We start from the raw sequence: 20,900 nt of genomic DNA, 5'->3' as shown, positions 1-20,900 counted from the left end.
AGCCTGTATCTTTGACTGGTCAAATGTGTTCATATTGAGCTATCTGTCCTTAAATGAGCTACATCTCCACACAGGTGCCTTTCCCTGCAAGGCCATATCCAAAATTATACAGCTGCCATCAAAACAAGGGTGAGTCTTGTATATTCTTTATTGGACAGTACTGTGAGTGTTCACTAACTGATGGTGAGACAGGTGTGTTTGCTTGTGGTGTCATTACCACAGAATGCTTCTCCATGACTCACACGGCTGGGTTAATATTTAACTTCCACTCTACATTAAGATCCTCTATCTGATTTTTCTTTAACCACTAATCTCTAGCCCATTTTATTATGCCGTCCTTTCATTTCATGTTGTTTTATTGTTCTCCTTTTTCATCAAAATATTTGGAAAGTTTTGGAAGATCCAAAGGGGATTTGTCATTTAGTAAACTCTTATCCAAAATAATGTGCTTTCTGTCCTCTCCTCCCAGTCCCCCATTCCTCATCTTCAGCGGAGGGATGCCGAGGGCCAGTTACGGGGACAGACACTGCATCTCCATCATCCACAGCAAAACCCACGAGGCGCTGGACTTCACCTCACGTATTATCGACTTCGTCGTCATTCGCGAGGGAGAGAACCACAGAGGTAGAGAGACATGCTGAGAGACTCATTGTTCTTTTCCTCTTTAAAATATGTCAAACACACTGTTTTGGTTCCTTTTACATGCGTTTTTCTACATCTATTTAAACATATTAGCTGAGCTGCAGTCAGCACACTTCCTCTAAGTGGTCTAAATGTGTCTGTTGCAGGTGAGCCAAGCGCTCTTGTGGTTTTGGTGGAGGAAGAACTTGTGGTGGTGGATCTGCAGACTGAGGGGTGGCCCGTCATCCAGACGCCTTATCTTGTGCCATTACACTGTTCAGCCATTACCTGCTCGCACCACGTCTCCTCCATCCCACTCAAACTGTGGGAAAGAGTGCATGCTGCGGGAGCCCAGCAGAACACACACTACTCTAAGAAGGTAAGCAAATATGCTTACACAAATACAGAAATATTAAGCTCATTGCATGTTACTGAGTAAAACAACTCGCCAGGAAGAGAATACACACATGAAATGCTTTGAACTGTCATTTTCTGGGTTAAAGGGATAGTTCACCCATAAATGAAAATGATCTCATGATTTTCTCACCCTCAAGCCATCCTAGGTGTATATGACTTTCTTTTTTCAGACGAACACAATCGGAGTTATATTAAAAAGTATCATTGGTCTTTCAGGCTTTATAATGGTAGTGAATGGCGGTTCTGATTTTGAAGTTTAAAAAAAAGTGCATCCATCCATCATAAAAGTAATCCATATAATATCCATATTTAAAACTTTAAAACTAAAATAACTAGCTTCCAGCAGACGGCCTACCCAAGTCGACTTGTGCCAAAAGAGTAACCCCTGATGCGATGTAGGTGTAGCGTAAGCTTTGATGCCTCTCGCGGTTCAAATAAATAGGGCTGGGCAACAAATTCAAGCTTCTCTTCTCTTATATCGAAGTCCTCTGAGATTTCTCTTTAAACATTCTCGTTTTAGACTTCTAATTACGTTCGTCAATACGTCATGAGTCAGGTCAGGGGTAACTATTTCGCCGAAAATTGATGCGTATGGCTATCTGTCGGAAGCTAGGTATTTTAGTTTATAAAGTTTTAAATATGGATATTTTTCTTACACAAATGCATCACTTCACTTCAGAAGGCCTTTATTAACCCCAAGTTCTGTTGTGATGGTTTACAGCACCATGGACAACTATTCAGTTCTTGTTTTCAAATCTGTCTTTTTGTAGCCTTGGCCTATAAATGGAGGTCAGAATCTTGCCCCAGACCCTCCCCAGAGAGACCTGCTCCTCACGGGGTGAGTAGATGTGTGTGATGTAACGCTGTCGGTCTTGGTGTGATCTTAGTCTTGAATTCACTGATTTCCTCATAAAGTTTCGACCTGTGAAATATGCAGAATTGTTCTCTTCATAATTATAAACCGTGTCAAAATGAAGAATGTTTTAGAATAATCCTTCAAAAAATGTTCTATCAAACTTATTTTGGGGTTATATATTATTTTATTGTCAATGTTGAAAATGGTTGTGCTGCTTAATATTTTTGTGAAAATATTTTTTTCAGGATTCTTTGATGAATAGAACGTTCAAAAGAACGGCATTTATTTGAAATTGAAATATCTTTAACAACTTTTATCAATTTAATGTAGCCTTGCTGAATAAGTGTTACCTAACCTAATAAGTGTAAAACTAACTTACCCAAACCTTCAGTAATAAACACTTCAGTGAAACCAAAACTGTCAAAAAAAACTTTTTCCACTGTTTGTCTGTTTTGTTTCGCTCGGATAACTTTCATCAGATAAAAAAAAAACCGAAGATCAGATTCTTGTTCTTACTTTGCAAATTAAATCATGTGTTATTTCACAGTTCCTAAAAATGTAGTATTATTACAGTAAATCTGTTTCAAAGCTAATTGTTACTCTCATTTGGTACTTGGACCCTGTTTAAATATTTGCTTAAAGGAACACTCCACCGTTTTTTGAAATAGGGCTTATTCACCTTCTTTCCTACATTTAGGTAGGTGGGCAAATGCATTTTTGTCTCAGTGCATGCATTGTTTTAGTTTGACAGGGTTGGCGCTAGCTTAGCTTAGCATAATGAATGGAATCCTTTGTTGCCAGCTAGCATGTCCTGAGTAAAAGTGATATAAAAAATAAAAAAACCCAACCTAATTACTTCTTGTGGCCTGCGTATTCACAACAAGTACAAATAGCGATGCAGATTAACACTAGGCGATTTCCTATGCAGATTTTGACTTGGGACTATATTAGGGGGAAGCACAGGCGAAGCACTGCTACTTGGGCGCAGAGATATCACGCCCAAGTAGCAGTGCTTCGCCTGTGCTTCCCCCTAATATAGTCCTTAATATATAAGTCAATATCTGCCTAGGAAATCGCCTAGTGTTAATCTGCATCGCTATTTGTACTTGTTGTGAATACGCAGGCCACAAGAAGTAATTAGGTAGGGTTTTTTTTTTTTTATATCACTTTTATTCAGGACATGCTAGCTGGCAACAAAGGATTCCATTAATTATGCTAAGCTAAGCTCACGCCAACCCTGTCAAACTAAAACAATGCATGCACTGAGACAAAAATGCATTTGCCCACCTATCTAAATGTGGGAAAGAAGGTGAATAAGCCCTATTTCAAAAAACGGTGGAGTGTTCCTTTAATATAGTTGGGTTTTTCCCTTCTCATGGAAACGAGGAATAACAAGGAAACATTTTCTGTTAAGATGCTGTAATGGTTTCACCTGGAGGGAATGAGGAACTGATTATTAAAAATGAATCTTACCTTTCATGTTAAATGCATCCCTTTTCCTCTTGAAAGGCACGAAGATGGCACGGTACGTTTCTGGGACGCCTCAGGGGTCTGTCTTTACCCCATGTACAAGCTCAGCACGGCGGGAGTCTTCCACACAGATGCCGACCCAAATGACAACATGAACCAGGGCAGTGAGGGAGAGTGGCCTCCGTTCCGCAAGGTCTGTCTCACCTAAAACAAGCATTACCACTCACAATCTACATCCTATTATTAGCACAGCTGTTTACAGTTTTCATCAAACATTTGATTCAGTGTTTATTATTTTTCAATGTATCAGGTGGGCTGCTTTGACCCATATAGCGACGACCCTCGGCTTGGCATTCAGAAGATCCATCTGTGTAAATACAGCGGATATCTGACAGTGGCTGGAACTGCAGGACAAGTGAGTTCGCATATGGGAGTTTAGGAGATGACTGACTCTGTTCACACACAGCATTAAAACAAGCAATGCTAAAATGGTTACTTTTGTTCAGTTATTACTTTACTGTTCAAAAATGTTGGATTGGTAAGATATTTTTTGGAAACGAGTCTCTTATTCTCACCAAAGCTGCATATATTTTATGAAAATACAGTAAAAACATTAATATGGTGAAATATTATTACAAATTAATTACTTTAAAGGTGCATTAAGCAACTTTTCATGTTAAAAATACCCGTTTTCTAACCCATACATGCTTAAACAATTGCCTGATGGGCTGAATGAGCCCTTCTCTGATCACTGAGATTGTCTCTATAATCCTGTAAAGTCAAATAAATAAGAGGGGTTCGGGCCGGAATTTTAGACTGGGCGTGACGTCATGCGTGTTCACGGCACGCTCACCTGGCTGTCTGGCAGGTTTGTGTATTCGCCGCCATTCTCCGTAGAAGATGGATTCTAAGAGACCGGCTTGTAGTTCATTTCAAACACCAACGCGAACTCCACGTAAGATAAAAAAAAGAAAACTTTTGTCTGTGAGCGTGCACACTTCTGGCTGCAGTTTCGCTTGCCGCCAGAGGGGGCATAGTTCTGCAAAAACTCAGAGACTTGCGCAATGCACCTTTAATATTTAAATATATTTTAAAATGTAATTTATTCCTGTGAAGTTAAAGCTAAATTTTCAGCATCATTACTCCAGTCTTCAGTGTCACATGATCCTACAGAAATCATTCTAATGCTGATTTGGTGTTCAAGAAACATTCCTTATTATTTTCAATGTTGAAAACAGTTGTGCTTCATAATATTTTTGTGGAAACCATGATTCCACAAAGATGATTTAAGTTTAAAAGAACATTGATTTAAAATGTAAATCTTTTGTAACATAACAAATGTTTTTACTATCACTTTTGATCAATTTAATGAATCCTTGCTGAATAAAAGTATTAATTTCTTTAAAAAAAAATACTGACCTTAAACTTTGACCTCTGACCATCTGATTTATCATACATTTTAGCCGCTGCTGATAATTAATCATGAGAGAGAACTCGACTAAAGCGCTCTGATTTAGCAGCTTATTAACAGTCTACTACACATCATGTCTGCCATTAGGAAATGAGATGAGCTCAGTTAAAAACCACTCTTCAGGATCAATAGCTCTGCCCTTCCACTGAACTACTGAGAGGTTTCAGTACAGTTATGCTGATGTGCTGGCAGAACGCTACCCAAAGCTCTTATCATGCTATATGAATTGTCCTGTAAGAACGAATAAAGTGTGCACTCTGCTTTGAGGAAATGTGTTTGCAGAAGTTGAGATGTTGCCGGGGTTTTTTTTTTATCTGCTTCAATCAGAGAGTTTTGAGTAAATGTCATTTTTCATTCCTCCCACTCAGATTCTGGTTATGGAGCTGAACGATGAGGCTGCCGAGCAGATGGTTGAGGCTACAGTGGTGGACCTGCTGCAGGGTCAGGAGGGCTTTCGCTGGAAGGGCCAAGCGCGTCTAGACGTGCGGGAGGAGCCGGTGATGTTCCCTCCAGGCTTCCAGCCCTTCGCCCTGGTGCAGTGCCAGCCGCCCGCTGTGGTCACGGCAATCGCTCTGCACTCAGAGTGGAAACTGGTCGCATTCGGTACCAGCCATGGCTTTGGCCTATATGACTACCATCAGAGGAATAACGTCTTTGTCAAGTGAGAAGAAAACATTTAAAAAAGCATTCCAGTTTTATTAGTACAAAAGGTTGATCTGTCACTGTTAATACAAGTGACTGTTGGGGGGATACAAATGAACATTAAGGAATACCCTTAAAAATAAGCTGAAATATAAAGAACATTAGACTGATGTGATCGCCACAATGTTCCCTTCAAAAAGGGAAGTCTTTATTATAGCTATAGTCTTTGTCACCATTGTATATTTTTATCATGCTAAATGCGTAAGTGGAAAATTTGCTCATAGTATGATTCACTAATCATATGATAGTCTGGTTTTTCATTATTTATGATTTTTTGTTTATTCCTGTGATGGCAAAGCTGCATTTTCAGCATCATTACTCTAGTACAGACACTCTTCAGTGTTACATGATCCTTTTGAAATCACTCTAATATGAATGTTGAAAACAGTTGTGCTGCTTAATATTTTTTTTGGGAAACCGTGATGCATTGTTTCAGGATTCTTTGATGAATAGAAAGTTCAAAAGAACAGCCCTTATTTTAAATTGAACTCTTTTGTAAAATTATAAATGTATTTACTGTTTCTTTTGATCAATTTAATGTGTCCTTGCTAAGTATGAATGTATGAAAAAAATGTATGACCTGATATGTGGCACAAAAAAAAGTTACATTTGTTAGTTTTAGATTTAAAAAAAATCTGTATGTAGCTAAACATTTTAATTGTCAGTAAAAGTTATATAAAACCTTTTATTTATGAGCACAAGTCTTTAGATTAAACTGTTAAGATCAAGATTATTAAGACCATTAGACCTATTTAAGGTCATTACAATTTTAAATTCTATCAGTTTTTTTTTTCCTCTTGAGAAGAATGCTAATAGTTGTTTGCTGTCTGTTTGCAGGTGCACCCTAAACCCCAGTGATCAGATGGCCTTGGAGGGGCCGCTGTCACGTGTCAAGTCCATCAAAAAGTCCCTGCGACAGTCCTTCCGTAGGATTCGCCGCAGCCGGGTCTCCATGCGAAAACACCACACTAACAACGCAGCCAAGGTGTGTATCAGCTCTCTTCTTCTCTAGTGCTTCAGTTATTCAGCAGTCAAATGAACATGTGACTAGGCATCATGCATGCAGTTATTTTGGTAGCGATTAGCGTTGCATACTTTGGAGTTGTTGAAACGGTAGTTCAGGCTCGATAGTGAATATTAATGATGTTTCTACAGCTGCAGGAGATCAATGCCAGGCTGGAGGCCGAAGCTCTGCAGGAGATGGAGTTGGCTCCTGTACAGAGAAAGATCGAAGCCCGTTCTTCTGACGACTCCTTTACGGGCCTCGTCAGAACACTCTACTTCGCAGATACGTTTGTCAATGATAGTAAGTACCACAGTGTTTTTTTTAATCGTTGATAATTCAATTTAGGGTTAGTATTCCCAATGTATCCTCTTAGACTAGCAGAAGACCTTCATCAGCTGCCTCTCTCTTTTCCTCAGGTTCTCACAGTACGCCCTCACTGTGGGCCGGAACCAATGGCGGAGCTGTCTTTGCGTATGTCCTCCGTGTGCCATCACTGGAACGAAGGGCAGAGGATCCAGTAGTGGCTCATGCAGGTAAAAAGAACATGGTATATATATGACATTTTAAGAGCTCTTCAACTTTGAAGCAGATGAACCGACATATTAATCATTTAATAAATGCATTTAACGAACATAGATGAGTAATATTGTTGCTGATGTTTTATAAAAGTAATAAACTGTAAGGTTTTGTGTTAGTTATTTCACCACAGTTAAAGGGATGGTTCACCCAAAAATTAAAATTATGTCATTAATTACTCACCCTCTTGTCGTTCCAAACCCGTAAGACGTTTGTTCATATACGGAACACAAATGACAATCTTTTTGATGATATCTGAGACTCTATTGACAGCTACGCAATTACCATTTGACGCTTCAAAAAGTTCATAAAGAGATCAATGTTTATATGTGAATAAAAGCCTAAATTAAATCTGTTCATTACATAAAGCGATCGAGTCTCTTCAGAGAATTTGGACTAAAACCACTCAATTCATATGGATTAGTTTTACGATCTCTTTATGAACTTTGTAAAGCGGTGAAGTGGCAGTTGTGTAGCTGTCAATGGAGGGACAGAAAGCTCTCAGATTTCATTAAAAGATCTTCATTTGTGTTCCGAAGATGAACAAAAGTCTTGCGTGTTTGGAACAACATGAGGGTGAGTAATTAATAACAGAATTTTCATTTTTGGGTGAACTATCCCTTTAAGGGCGTTTTGGCACTCTACTTCACTTAACAATACGTTTAAACTTGGTAAAATCAATGTAAAGGGTGAGTTAAAAAAAAAAATTTTTTATCAAATAAATTAATACTTTTATTTGGCAAGAACTACGGATGTCCCGAGCCAATCTCAAAGATCGATATCAGGGCTGATTAAGCATTTTTTAACTGATCGGTATGGGCTATCCTAAGCCTGATCAGTTATTTTACGTCTGCTGTCACGTAGGTGTCGGTATGCGCATTCAAGTGGGTTGGTCAACCATATCGAATCACTCGAAAGTAATTTATTTACTGTTTATTTTTATCTGTCGTCAGACTGTCTGAGAGACGTCGTTGCCATAAAGCATTGCTATGGGTTGCGTCTTGCTTTGGACTTGACTGACAGACTGGTATTCTGACGCCGTGAGCTTCATGCTTTCTAACCTTAAAAACACTTTTTTTTCTTTTTGTTGCAATTATTCTGCTTATTGTACATATAAAATATAAGAAGTTTATATCAGTGGTCCCATATTCATAATTGTGACCACACAGTCTGTTTGCAATGTCCACCATTATAACAGATGTTATAACAGATACTAGTGTATAGTGTGTGTCTGTGTATATATAAAAAAATACTCTGTAGTGATAGATATTTTTTTTTACATCTGAGCCTCTGAGAAACTCTCTATATGTCCATGTATACATTGGATACAAGTATCGGATTTGGACTAGATATCAGCAGATACTCAATATTCATTGACTCGGATCGGATCGGATCGGATCAGATCAGGGGCATAAAAATCCTGATCGGGACATCCCTAACAAGAACTCATTTAATTGACCAAATGTGACAGTAAAAGACATTTACAAAGTTACAAAATATTTCTATTTAAAAAAAAAAAAATTGCTGCTCTTTTGAACTTTCTCTCCATCAGGATTTTTTCAATCCTGAAAAAATGATCACCGTTTTCACACAAGATTGATGATAATACGAAATGTTTCTTTAACACAAAATCAGCATGTTAGAATGATTTCTGAAGGATCATGTGACGCTGAAAGCTAATAGCTTCTGAAAGTTCATTTTGTATCCCAGGAATGAAGTACATTTTAAAATATATTAAAATAGAAAACAGTATATAATTGTAAAAATATTTCTTAATATTACTGTTTTTACTGTGTTTTTGATAGCATAAATTATAAAATCTCACTGACCCCAAAATTTTGAACAGTAGTGTGCACAAAACCCTGCTTACATAAACAGATCTTCTATAAAAAAAAGTGCTTCTTCATCCCCAGCTAAAGAGATTCAGTTGATGCATCGTGCTCCAGTGGTTGGTTTGGTGGTCTTGGATGGCAAGGGCTCCCCTCTGCCCGAGCCCCTGGAGGTGGCCCATGATCTGGCACGCAGTCCTGAAATGCATGGTTCGCATCATCTATTGGTTGTGTCAGAGGAGCAATTTAAGGTGAGAATTTGCACGACACAATTTATTTTTCGCCCATTGCCAACATAGATTGTGTCTTACCTTATCTGTGTGTGCACAGCTGTTTACCCTGCCTAAAGTGAGCAGTAAGTCAAAGCTGAAGCTGACAGCAGTCGACGGCTCTCGTGTGCGCCGTGTGGGCGTGGCTTGGTTTGGCTCTCGGACCGATGAACAGTTGGAGAGCAGCCTGGTGGTGCTGACCAATCAGGGTGAGCTACATGTCATCTCTCTGCCCTCCATCAAAATGCTGGTCCACTATCCTTGCATACGAAGAGAAGACGTCAGTGGAATCGCATCTTGTGTTTTCACCAAATATGGCCAAGGTAGGAAATGCTAACTCTTACATGCACACAGTGCATTTACTCACTTATGTAAAAGCATGAATCTACTCTGAAACTAACTAACTGTCTGTCTGGTCATATTTTAGGTTTCTACCTGATCTCCCCATCTGAGTTTGAGCGGTTTTCTCTCTCCACCCGCTTGGTGGTGGAACCACGCTGTCTGGTTGAGGCTCCCCTACAAATGAGGCCCAAGACGCCATCAAGTCCCGTCCACAAGGACCAGCCAGATGGAGTGCCTACTGAACACAGGTGTGTGTAGTTGTGTGATAGTTCAGAATTCATTATTCCTTTCCTGTTGTCAAAGATTAATAAGTGTTTTTTTATTGATGTTTGTTTGTTCTGTGTTTCCAGAAATTTCAAAACGGAGAGTGATCGATATGGTGAGATTCAGTTTGCTTTTTCTTTTCTTTTTCTTTTTTTTTAGATCTGTGTGAATTGTGCAAACTAAGCATCCTACAACACGCATGTTCTTAGTGCTTTGTTGAATGCTTGCCCATTTTATTCCCATAAGTCACTCATACAAAAGACTTCTGTCCATGCTTAGACAATCCATAATTGATGAAACGGTGCCACATTAATTCTTGGAAACTCATAAACTCATAAAAGCACCAAGCATATATACTGGTGTGTATATATACACACACATACTGGTATCATATATTATAATACAGCCTGCACTCAGAAATATCATAATTTTGAGTTTTGTGCATGTTATTAGACAAACTGCTACTGACCAATCAAGTATTCCATTGAAAAGTAGGAGTTGTATCGTGTGCACTGGAAAGCTTTGGGTCTCATTCACTAATTGTGTTTATTATTCGTTTTTACACGCACAGGAGAACTTTTCACAAAAAAGCTCTACCTCATTCACAATACGTGCATATGCACATGAATTTGTTCTTGACCTCGTTCTAATATTAATTCATTTTGAATATTCTACATGAGCGACCATATGCCCCGAGGTTAGTCATTTGCATAAAACTGCCAAACCATATAAGGGCTTTCTGCAAACCCTTTACCTTTCGTCATTCTCAGCATACATGACACCACACCCTTTCCTTTCATCATTCTCAGCATATCTCTCTCTCTCTCTCTCTCTCTCTCTCTCTCTCTCTCTGTCTCTCTGTCTGTCTCTCTCTCTCTCTCTGTCTCTCTGTCTGTCTCTCTCTCTCTCTCTGTCTCTCTGTCTGTCTCTCTCTCTTCTTTTTTTTTGTACGTTTAGAATAAAATTTAGAACAAAAGTTCTATACACACGGTTAGTGAATGAGAGTATAAGACCCATTGTTTAATTATATTTTTTTTTAGATAATTTGCCTGTCATCAAGAGTTGTTATTGGTAACTAAAACTATTAAAAATAGTTTTTGTTCATTGAAATAGAATGTAAACATTAAATGAAAATTAGAAATGTTGCCTTGGATATTAAAATAAAAGCTGATTCAAAATATATAAAACATTCAAATATACAAAAAAAAAATACTAAAACAAGACTGTTGCAACAATTATGGATTGTATTTATAACTCCTCTTTAAAGCATTTGCAAGCTTTAGCCCAACTAATCAGTGTGCTTGTGTGTTCCAGAGAATTCTGCTAGACAAGTAATGGAGCATGCTTTGCTCAACGATGAGAGTGAGTACATGAGGAATCAGCAGTTAGACAGGATATTCTGAAGTAGTTTAGATGTGTAACACCTCAGAGCATTGCTGTGTATGTTTTGTGACATGCAATTGGCCTAAAACAATAATCTAAACATGCTGTATGATTAATCGTGGCCTGGTCTGTGCAGACGTGTGTGCATGATCTGTAACACTTCCATCTGCCTGCACAATAATACTGTCATATTAATATCTGTGCAAAAGATATTAGGATGATTTGTTGTTTATAAAAAGAGCTCATTTCTGAGTACTTTACAAGCCATTCCAGTGAGGATGGTGTTTGCTGGACTCTTAGTGATTCGTACTTGTTTGAATGACATCTTGCTCTAACACAGGTGTGCTTCAGGAGATCCAGAAGTCCCTAGAAGGAGATCAAACGTGAGAAAGTTTAATTTAATGTAGATTCTATTACTTTATTAATATTCATTAATACCGGTAAGGTTTGAATAATCTGCCAATTGTTTGTTTAAAGGACGTTCCTAGAGAACAATCTGAAGACTAAGCCAAAAGCAGGCAATATCCTGAGCAATGGAGGTAATTATTTTCTATTCCCAATTAGCATAAATTGTTATTCCAATAGTCATATTGTAACTAGCCCTATTGCAAGAATTTGAGAGCACATTGATCTTTGCTTTCCAAAGTAGGATTTTATTCTCAGTATTTGAAATGCAGATCTTTATGTATGTGTTCGGTGCAGTAGTGTGTTTGGAGGTGCTCTTTGAGCTGTTCATTTAAAAATGGATCAGGTTTTCATATTGTGCATAATAATCACGATGTGCTTTGGGTTCACTTTTTCATATTTTAATTCCAAATTTCTTTGGTTTGTACAGGTCATTATAATACAATGTTAATGACATGCAAAGAAATAGGAGATAAGAGAACATATGTTGATTTCTCTAGAATTTCGGTTGTAGACAACTTTAATACCACTACTAATAATAATAACATTATTATTATTATGTTATGTACAGGAAGGCTGGCTTATACAAACTACAGTGTGAATGCAAAAAGACCGAATATATATTTGCTATATATATTTGAGACTGCTTCAATAATAATAATTGTAGTAATAATAACATTATTATTATTATTATTATTATTAAATGTGGATACATTTTCTTATCTCCTCTGTCGTTAAAAATTTGTATTTTGGTCTCCGTCCATTTTAATATTATTATTATTATTATTTATTTATTTTTACTTATTTATTTATTTATTTATCATTACTAAACTATAGTGTAAAAGTAAAATGAGCTAAGACCAAAAAGAGATTTAAAATTTTCATTTTTAATGTAGAATTTAAATTATAATTGTTTTATTGATGTTTAATATATTGTTAATGACATTCTACAATGTACTGTACATAAATGTGTGAGGAAATCATAGTTTTTATGTGTTTATTTAAATTTAAAGTGAATAAATCTTTCTAAGATTCAGTTTGTCAGATAAAATGTCCTTAGCATGACAGGTGTAATTGATCCTTGATCTGTGTTAAGAAACCAATATTATTATATAACTTTTGAGCTTTACGTTCATTGCACTTCTTTGCTTTCTGCTGCGTCCACAGACTGAGCCTTTAATTCCCCGTGCCTGAACGATTCTGGATCCGCTCTTTACTCCAGACTTGCTTACGATCTGAACACTACTGCTAGTACCACTACTGAACCACGAGAAAGCCTTGCCCTGGAGAGAGGAACCTCCCACTCAAGAGCTTCTACACCCAGGGAGACGACAGAGAGAAGAGAGAGAGGGACCACCACCTGTGCCTGCTAAGACCAATCACTGTATCTCCACTGAATCCATTACATGCTGATTGACCACCTTCACACCACCAGCGTCTACCTGTGCAGCAACCTGAGCAAATGCAATGGCATTTGAAAGACTGACAATTTTGTTTTTTTAACTTAATTTTAAATGCATGACTTTTCTTTTATACCAAATTAAGGACCTCAGAATTTGCATAGATGGTGTATAATACCTGGGTGAAGATGCCATTAGCTGTTGCTGACGAATTAGGGTAGGACGACAAGGCAATGTTAGCACTAGATGCTATAACACCGTTGCAATTACACCCCATACACATTAAAAACCCTACTGTATTCCAAAAGTAGTGTTGCCTTTCCCCCGTCCACACCAATGAGAACAGTGGGTAGATAAAAGTTCTTATAGGTACTCGTACACTACTGTGTAGTACATATGCTGTAGTTTCTAGGGTGTACAGCTTTTTGAGGGGCTAGGTTTTTAATTTTTTTTTTTATGTAAAACTTTTTTGTTATGCCAATAATGAATGATGTAATTTAGGAATGTAATTTTAAAATATTGTAGTCAAATGTTTTAATATATGTGTATATGAAAATCCGTACCTGTTTTGACGGTGGGTTCCTTTTACGGAGGGCTGTATTTTCTGATCTGAGGAAATATTTTGGTACTGTCTCCTGAAATGCGATTAGCGTTTTCTTTGGGGGGGGGTCTAGAATATATTTTTGTAGAAACATGATTATGTATGAGAACACTAATTATTATTCTTTGTAACTTCACACTACAGTCTTCTCAGTAAAGATTTTTCACACAAACTACTGTCTTTTTCATCATTTTTGATGAGTTTTCTCATTCTGTCTGAGTTTGTTTAATTCAGGGAAGTCCAATAAGAGGTTATTAAATGTATAAATGCAGTAGAACATTTTGCTCTATCTTTTTAAAATATAAAGAATCTAATACGTGAATTTTGTTCAAGTTCGCTAGTCTAATTTTAAATACTAAAAATGGCCCAAAATTAGACTAGCAAAATTGGTTCATTAACTCCATATCCCATCTTTTCTAAGTGAACTCTTAACTTTGCATCTGTGTAGTCATTGGCTCTTATAAGGTGGTTGTAGCTTTTGAAAACATTTTGAAAGAAATGTCCCTTTGGTCTGATCAGTTGTCATACACACTTGGCCAAGAGTTTTGATCATTTATTATTGAGAGATGCTTTGTTCCCTAATCGCAGTAGCTCAAATGTTTACCTGATATTGGACACCGTCTCTTAAAGAATCCTGGAGAATAGTTGTTTACGATGTTGTGCACACAGTACAAGCAAGTTATATAAAGTAGAAGTTAATATATTAGTATGGTCAAGTAGTAGCTTCTGAATATAAATGAGATTCAAATAATTAAAAACTAATAACATAATATTTGTATATATTTCCCTATTATGGCAATGAAATTATTAACAAAGAACACATTTTTTTGTTCAAAATTATTTTATTTTTTTTCTTCTAGGGAAAAATTACAAAGAAGAAATTTTGTTGACCAAAAAAATTGGTCCCCATGAGGAAAACTTCTTATAAATCATACTAAATGATTAGTGCAGAAAGTTTTCTGATGGGTCGGTTTAGAGGTAAGGTTGGTGTAGGAAATAGTACAGTATAAAAATCATTACGTCTATGTGTGTGTGTGTGTGTGTGTTTTGTCACTTAATTTGTTATCCTACATTCCAATCTAGATCTTGATGGAGAAAGAAAACTTAACAGACTTATCTTAAAGTTTGTGACGGAATGTCTTCTGGAATTTCTTTGTAAATGTGTGAGCATGTGTTAGTATCTTTCTCTTGCTCTCTCATGTATCAACACCTTTTGTCACCCTTGCAGTGAAGCCTCTCACCTTTCCACCGTCTGTTCAGCAGCTGCCGATATGAATGGGCATAACTGTATGGTGTGCCGTCAAACATAAATTATTCACTACAGCCCTTGAAAGTTTGTGCGTACCTGTGTGTGTGTGTGTGTGTGTGTGTGTGTGTGTGTGTGGCCGAGAGACTGTGTTGGTGTTTGAGTCTAGTCACAGAATCAATCCATGGAGTGTTCGGGACTAGCAGAAATACTCACCAGACCCCCTCAGTGCCACATATATTTACCTAAGAAGACAGGTAAGTCATTCGGTAGTACAGAGATGAATGCCTGTAGTAAGTTTTGTTCTGGTTGTTAATGGTCATTTGATTTAAGAATCAATGGCCATTTTTAATTTTAAGTTGGAATTTCTTCTAAAAAAGAAATTGTAATTGAGTGATTGGAAGTATCTTGTTAAACTGTCTATATCTGTCTATATCTAATCCAATTGGCATTATTGAGAGTGAAGAGCTAAATGTCTGAAACCCAGTCCTAATGGTGACCATTAGGTCAGGTACACCTTGCACTTTAGTTGAAAGACATGATACATGATCTCCACCCATGGTAGTTAAGGTTGCTGATATGCATCAGTTTCACTAGACCTGCACAAAAGTAAAAAAAAAAAAAAAAGGATTAGCATAATGATATTACAGTTTCGGAGTACCTTCCTAACACAGATCTTTTAATCTTTGAAAATATTTTAGTATTCTTAGGTCATTGAAGAAATGTCTTGACATTGAGGGGGAAAGACAGAAAGAGGACCAGTGAGGTTACTTTGACCCAGAATCATGCCTCCAGCCAAATCCCCTACCAGGGCTAGAGGGAAGCAAAAAGCAGTGGCAGGAAAGACAGACAAAAAAGAATCAATTCCCCTGAAAAAAGGAGGAAAGACTGGATCTCAAATTCTCTCAAATAATAATGAAATTGGGAAAGGAAAAGGTGACAAATCTGTACAAAAGGAAGAGATAGCTGGGAAAGGGAAGAACAAAAAAGATAAGGAGAAGAAAACTGGAAAGAGTAACCAAACCGAGGCACCACCAGAGGAAGAGATAGAGACCTCTAGGCAAATAGCCAAAGCTAAAAAGCAAAATGGAAAAATCTTACCTGCTAAGGTTACCAATGGCAATACGGTAAGAGGGAGAGCTGGGAAAGCTGTCAAATCAAAACCTGACCAGAAAAAAAGTCTAGCCAAAACTCCTGCAAAAGGTACAAGGGGAGGTGCTAAAGTAGTAGATACCGAAGAGGATGAATCAGAGAGCGAGAAAGCAGAGACCTCAGAGCAAGAGAGTGATGAAGAAGGTAAGGATGACAAGAAGGAGGGGTCAGATTGCATCGAGGACACTGATGAGACAGACGCAAGTGTATTAAGTGGTGAAGAAGAGCTGTCAGATGTAGACAAAAAAACAGAAAAGGAAGAAGAAGAAGAGGAGAAGAAAAGTGTGAGCGAGGACAACTCTGACGTGCCTACTGAAAGTAAAATCATAGAACCCGAGAAGGAACTAGAAGAAATAGACTCTGAGGAGGCATTGAGTGATACAGGGCAAGAGAGCACACAGGGAGAGACGGCACGTTCATCAACAAAACCAGGACCACTAAACCTGACAGTCCACCTCCAGGGGCAGAAAAAGATGTTAAAATCCAAGATACTACAAAAGAAGGGGCCTTCTAGAGGAGAGGACCCTAAAGAAGGTTCTGTGTCTTCAAAAGGAGTCAAAATTAAAGGAATGGCTCTCTCCAAAGTTGGCACCACTAAAGGTAAGTCTCAAATTCTACAGTTGGCAAGTAAAACAAAGGCAATTGCCAAGACAGAGGAAGCAGATCAACAGGAAGAAAGCCCAACAAAAGGCCCAAAAGGATTGTTGAACAGACAATCTCGTGGGCTATTTTCAATGAAAGGCAAAGGGAAAGATGATAAAAGCAAGAACGCCAAAGAGGAAACTTCAAAAGACACTGTAGACGTTGTTGAAGAACCAAAACAAGATGCATGTGAGAAAATAGTGCCAGATGCAGCTGAGCCTGAAGAAGAAATGTCCTCAAAGTCAACAGAGCGTTTATTGGCCCGGAAAAGAGGCATGACGACATTGCGGCGTGTCTCAGGATGGATTCAAAAGAAGATGCCAAAGAGCATTCACGTTCGAAGAAAGATATCGGCAGTCACCCAAGCGATTGGGGTCTCAAAATGGCTCTCTGCTTTGGTATTAAAGAAGAGGAGTAGTAGTACCAAGTCAAAGAAGAGTCTTATCCGACACAAGATGGTTATGAAAATGGCAGGCGGTGGAAAATCAAAGAAGGAAGTATCATCCTCAAAGGATTCCAAGACAGATGAGGGTGCTACAGCTGATCCCCAGGGTGATTCTTTTGATGAGCCTTGTTCATCTCCACAAGACATAGAGGAAAAGGCCAACTCAGGAGATGCCAAATATGCAATTGTGTTCCCGAGGATGAACAAAATTGACAAGGCAAAGGAAGCCCCCAGTCCATCTACTAGCACCAGCACAGGCGATGGAGGCATCACAGAGCGTAAACCACCAAAGCCTGGTGCTCGACTGGTTCTTCCAGTCAAGCCAGACCTTAGCCTACTAAGGTCCATCAAGAAAAACACTCAAGAGAGTGAAAGTGATAAGAATAGCAGTCCAAACTCGCGAGTGACTGAGGGACAGCCAGAGGTCAAAGCAGACAACAAAGAGCCAATATTAGGGATCAAAGGAGGTACAAGTATATTACAAGCCGCCAAGGGAAAACTTGGGGGATCGCAAGTAAACATCACCAAGTTGTCTATGTCAAAACCTTTGATTAAAGGTGTAAGTACGGGACAGAGCAAAGAAGTGGAGAGGAATATAAGGAAGGCAGATATATCAGCAGAATCCGAGACAAGGAGGAATGGAGTGACGCAACCTTCTTATGAGGAAGATGCAGATCGAGAGGTGGCGGAGCTGATGGGTGAGGGTCTTTTGCCCTCCGCTATGGAGCTACACTGGGCTCAGACTCAACAGATGTGTGGTGATCCTCAAGACTGGCTGCGTTCAGAGAACCTCCTGCCCCATCAAACGGTGGAGAAGCTCACTAAATGGACGGTGTATCAAGATGATGAACATGCTCACGTCATTCCAGTCCATAATGACAAAGGCCCATGGGAATCCGAAGATCCGACCCAAAAAATGCTAGAGGAGAGACTTAACAGCACACAGGTACTATATTTGCAAAATAATTTACATAATTCTTGGTGTTGAACTCATTTGTAATTGCAAATAACCTCTGTGCTTATTTGGGATGTTATAAGGGATGCAGTGATATCTACAAGTCTATTGTTTGAATCAGAGAAGATGTCAGCTGGGAAAGAGTGTGGGTGTTATCCACATGTCTGCCCACTGGGGGCTCTCAGTGACAGATCTGCTCTGCTTCCTTTACTTTGTGCCTCAGGTAATGATGCCAGGAAGCAGCCAAGCTGTGGAGGTGGATGAGGTGGAAGATTTGGCACAGCTGGAGTGAGTCAATCATCTGATGCACATTTCCTCATGTAAACTGTCTAGGAAACAAAAGGCACAGCAGTAAAGAGTGAATTCCATGAACAAAACATTAATTTGCATATCAAATGACATGTTGAGTTTGTTTGAATTGTTTTAAAACATGAAAACTTTTTCCAGAGAGGTGTGTGAGAGTTCTGTTCTGCTGAATCTCAAGAAGCGATTTCATCGGGATTCCATTTATGTATGCATTACCTTTTCTATAAGATTGAATATGTTCTTCTTTCTCAAATTCAACTTTATTAAAACATTTTATGAAACCAACAGACATATATTGGCAATATGCTTCTGTCCATCAACCCCTTCAAGCTTCTCAGCATCTACACTGAGGATCTGAGACAGCAGTACCAGGGTAAAGAGAAGCACAATAATGCTCCGTGAGTGCTTTCACTATGAGGACTCAAGAATTGCTTGGCTATTCATATCTTTTTTTTTTTTCTTTTTTTTTTTGCCATATGAGCAGTAGGCAAATTATGTTTTTCTTTTTCTTTTATAAGAGATTAGCAATGAAGTTGAAAGATTGATTTTCACTGTCCCTGCAGTCATGTATATGCCATAGCAGATGCTGCCTTTTGCCAATCTCAGAATACCACCCAGGAGCACTGCATCATCATAAGGTGAGGAGGATTATGGGTATTCATATGCATATACATTTACATTTTTACATGCATATACATACATACGCAAACATATGCATATACATACACATAGACACATACATAGCAATTTACATTTATAATGACCAGCTGACTGTACATAATCAATTACACATTTGCATATTCCTATATTATACATTTGAATGAATGTGAATGTCTCAACAGTGGGCAAAGTGGATCAGGCAAGACAGAGGCTGCCAAGCTCATTGTCCACTACCTGAGTTCCATGTATCAAGGCAGAAACGATAAATTACGCCAGGTAAAGCAATTTATTATTCCATATGAGTAAGTTTAGCAATAATATGATAGAAAACTCAAAGAAATATCTTCCTCTCATCAGCCAATGGATGTTTTGCCCATTCTTGAGAGCTTTGGTAATGCCAAGACTATACTAAATAACAACTCTAGCCGATTTGGAAAGTACATACACATCCACATATGCCAGTAAGTGTACTGCATGTTGTTGGCCTGATTTAAGTGGCAGTGAGCATTAAATGAGCATGATATGATCTTCATTTCTTTTTTCAGTGGTGTTGTTGTCGGGACATCTTTGTCAAAATATCTCCTTGAAAAATCACGAATTGTCTTCCAGGTTAGATGTTTATTCATTAGCTTGCACTTTAGGACATCTGAAATAATTGAATTGACTGGAACTGTGTTCCTTTAGGCTAAGGAGGAGAGAAACTATCATGTGTTTTATGAGCTGTTGGCTGGGATGAATGAGTGGGACAAGCAGGATATTTACCTGCAAGGAGCTGAAACGTACTTCTACCTCAACCAGGTAAATGAATAGCCCATTTCTTTGTGATTTTTTCCTAATATTTCTAAATATTCATGTTTTGAATGCTTTTTTAAGGGCAGGGCTTGTGAGCTACAAGGGAAGAATGACAAGCAAGACTTCCTGCTCTTGGTCCACTGCTTGGAGACAATTGGTTTACATGCAGATCAACTAGCAACCATTTGGAGCATTCTGTCATCAATCCTGCAGCTGGGCAACATTTGCTTTAGCTCCTATGAGGTGTGGTTGCCCTTTCATGGACAATTTTAGGATGTTGGACCCTTTAAAATATGTATACGATAAACTGTGTGTGTGTGTGTGTTTGTCTTTTCACAAAATTAGAGTGAATCGTTTGAGGTCGCCCGTATTTTTAGTGAAGCTGAGGCTCGGAGAGTGGGAAACCTCTTGCAGGTGTCCGCAGAGGCCTTACAGACAGTCATCACACACCGGGTGACTGTAAGCAACTCACGCACACTCTTATCCAAATACCCATTTTTTTCTTCTCATGCCCTCAGACTTAAAGGACTATTTTGGGTTTCGTACAAGCTCAGTTGACAGCATTTGTGGCATAATGTATAATACCACAACAATTAATTTCCACTCGTCTCTTCTATTCTTTAAATAAAAGCAAAAAATATAGGTTACAGTGAATGGGGCCAATCTGTAAACATTTACTCAGTTGACAGCATTTGTGGCATAATGTATAATACCACAACAATTAATTTCCACTCATCTCTTCTATTCTTTAAATAAAAGCAAAAAATATAGGTTACAGTGAATGGGGCCAATCTGTAAACATTTACTCCGTAATAAAATGCTCCTTGTGTCAATAATATAGTCACACCACATAAACAATACACATGTTAACATGTGGAACAAGTTTAGTGTGAAAAATTAGTGAATGCATTAAAATGATGATAAAGGACAGTAAAGAAGACTGTTGTTACATAAAATCTTCTATTTAAAATAAATGCTGTTCTTTTGAACTTTCTTTTCATAAAAGATTATATTATTAATAAGAAATGTTTCCTGAGCACCAAATCAGCATTTTAGAATGATGAAAAAATTCTGCTTTTCCATCACAGGA

General features: G+C 38.1%; 2 protein-coding genes across 3 annotated transcripts in view; both read left to right on the top strand.

Moving 5' to 3' along the window:
* Nucleotides 1-13,784, top strand: part of llgl2 (LLGL scribble cell polarity complex component 2) — a 31,564-nt gene extending 17,780 nt beyond the window's left edge. Inside the window, exons 9-26 of one of the 2 annotated variants that reach the window (XM_082152977.1) lie at nucleotides 75-129; nucleotides 470-624; nucleotides 789-1,000; nucleotides 1,809-1,876; nucleotides 3,404-3,557; nucleotides 3,675-3,779; nucleotides 5,204-5,496; nucleotides 6,375-6,522; nucleotides 6,693-6,843; nucleotides 6,960-7,076; nucleotides 9,033-9,199; nucleotides 9,279-9,540; nucleotides 9,645-9,807; nucleotides 9,910-9,938; nucleotides 11,138-11,185; nucleotides 11,547-11,589; nucleotides 11,684-11,745; nucleotides 12,779-13,784. In XM_082152977.1, coding sequence (XP_082009103.1) covers nucleotides 75-129; nucleotides 470-624; nucleotides 789-1,000; nucleotides 1,809-1,876; nucleotides 3,404-3,557; nucleotides 3,675-3,779; nucleotides 5,204-5,496; nucleotides 6,375-6,522; nucleotides 6,693-6,843; nucleotides 6,960-7,076; nucleotides 9,033-9,199; nucleotides 9,279-9,540; nucleotides 9,645-9,807; nucleotides 9,910-9,938; nucleotides 11,138-11,185; nucleotides 11,547-11,589; nucleotides 11,684-11,745; nucleotides 12,779-12,783 — 2,237 coding nt within the window. In that variant the 3' untranslated portion in view covers nucleotides 12,784-13,784. The remainder of the gene's footprint in view (nucleotides 1-74; nucleotides 130-469; nucleotides 625-788; nucleotides 1,001-1,808; nucleotides 1,877-3,403; nucleotides 3,558-3,674; nucleotides 3,780-5,203; nucleotides 5,497-6,374; nucleotides 6,523-6,692; nucleotides 6,844-6,959; nucleotides 7,077-9,032; nucleotides 9,200-9,278; nucleotides 9,541-9,644; nucleotides 9,808-9,909; nucleotides 9,939-11,137; nucleotides 11,186-11,546; nucleotides 11,590-11,683; nucleotides 11,746-12,778) is intronic. The other variant, XM_082152978.1, reaches the window with a different exon arrangement.
* A 1,204-nt stretch (nucleotides 13,785-14,988) lies between these two features.
* myo15b (myosin XVB) overlaps nucleotides 14,989-20,900 on the top strand; it is a 32,229-nt gene continuing 26,317 nt past the window's right edge. The window contains exons 1-12 of the mRNA XM_082152963.1: nucleotides 14,989-15,115; nucleotides 15,560-18,043; nucleotides 18,276-18,340; nucleotides 18,500-18,563; nucleotides 18,647-18,756; nucleotides 18,922-18,996; nucleotides 19,201-19,294; nucleotides 19,376-19,479; nucleotides 19,564-19,627; nucleotides 19,703-19,816; nucleotides 19,892-20,053; nucleotides 20,156-20,269. Of these exons, the coding sequence (XP_082009089.1) occupies nucleotides 15,644-18,043; nucleotides 18,276-18,340; nucleotides 18,500-18,563; nucleotides 18,647-18,756; nucleotides 18,922-18,996; nucleotides 19,201-19,294; nucleotides 19,376-19,479; nucleotides 19,564-19,627; nucleotides 19,703-19,816; nucleotides 19,892-20,053; nucleotides 20,156-20,269 (3,366 nt within the window). The 5' untranslated portion in view covers nucleotides 14,989-15,115; nucleotides 15,560-15,643. The remainder of the gene's footprint in view (nucleotides 15,116-15,559; nucleotides 18,044-18,275; nucleotides 18,341-18,499; nucleotides 18,564-18,646; nucleotides 18,757-18,921; nucleotides 18,997-19,200; nucleotides 19,295-19,375; nucleotides 19,480-19,563; nucleotides 19,628-19,702; nucleotides 19,817-19,891; nucleotides 20,054-20,155; nucleotides 20,270-20,900) is intronic.

This window comes from Leuciscus leuciscus, assembly GCF_965113295.1.
Source record: "Leuciscus leuciscus genome assembly, chromosome: 21".
Taxonomy (NCBI): Eukaryota; Metazoa; Chordata; class Actinopteri; order Cypriniformes; family Leuciscidae; genus Leuciscus; species Leuciscus leuciscus.
The sequence above is the reverse complement of the archived record's forward strand: the minus strand, read 5'-3'. Positions and strand labels throughout refer to the sequence as shown.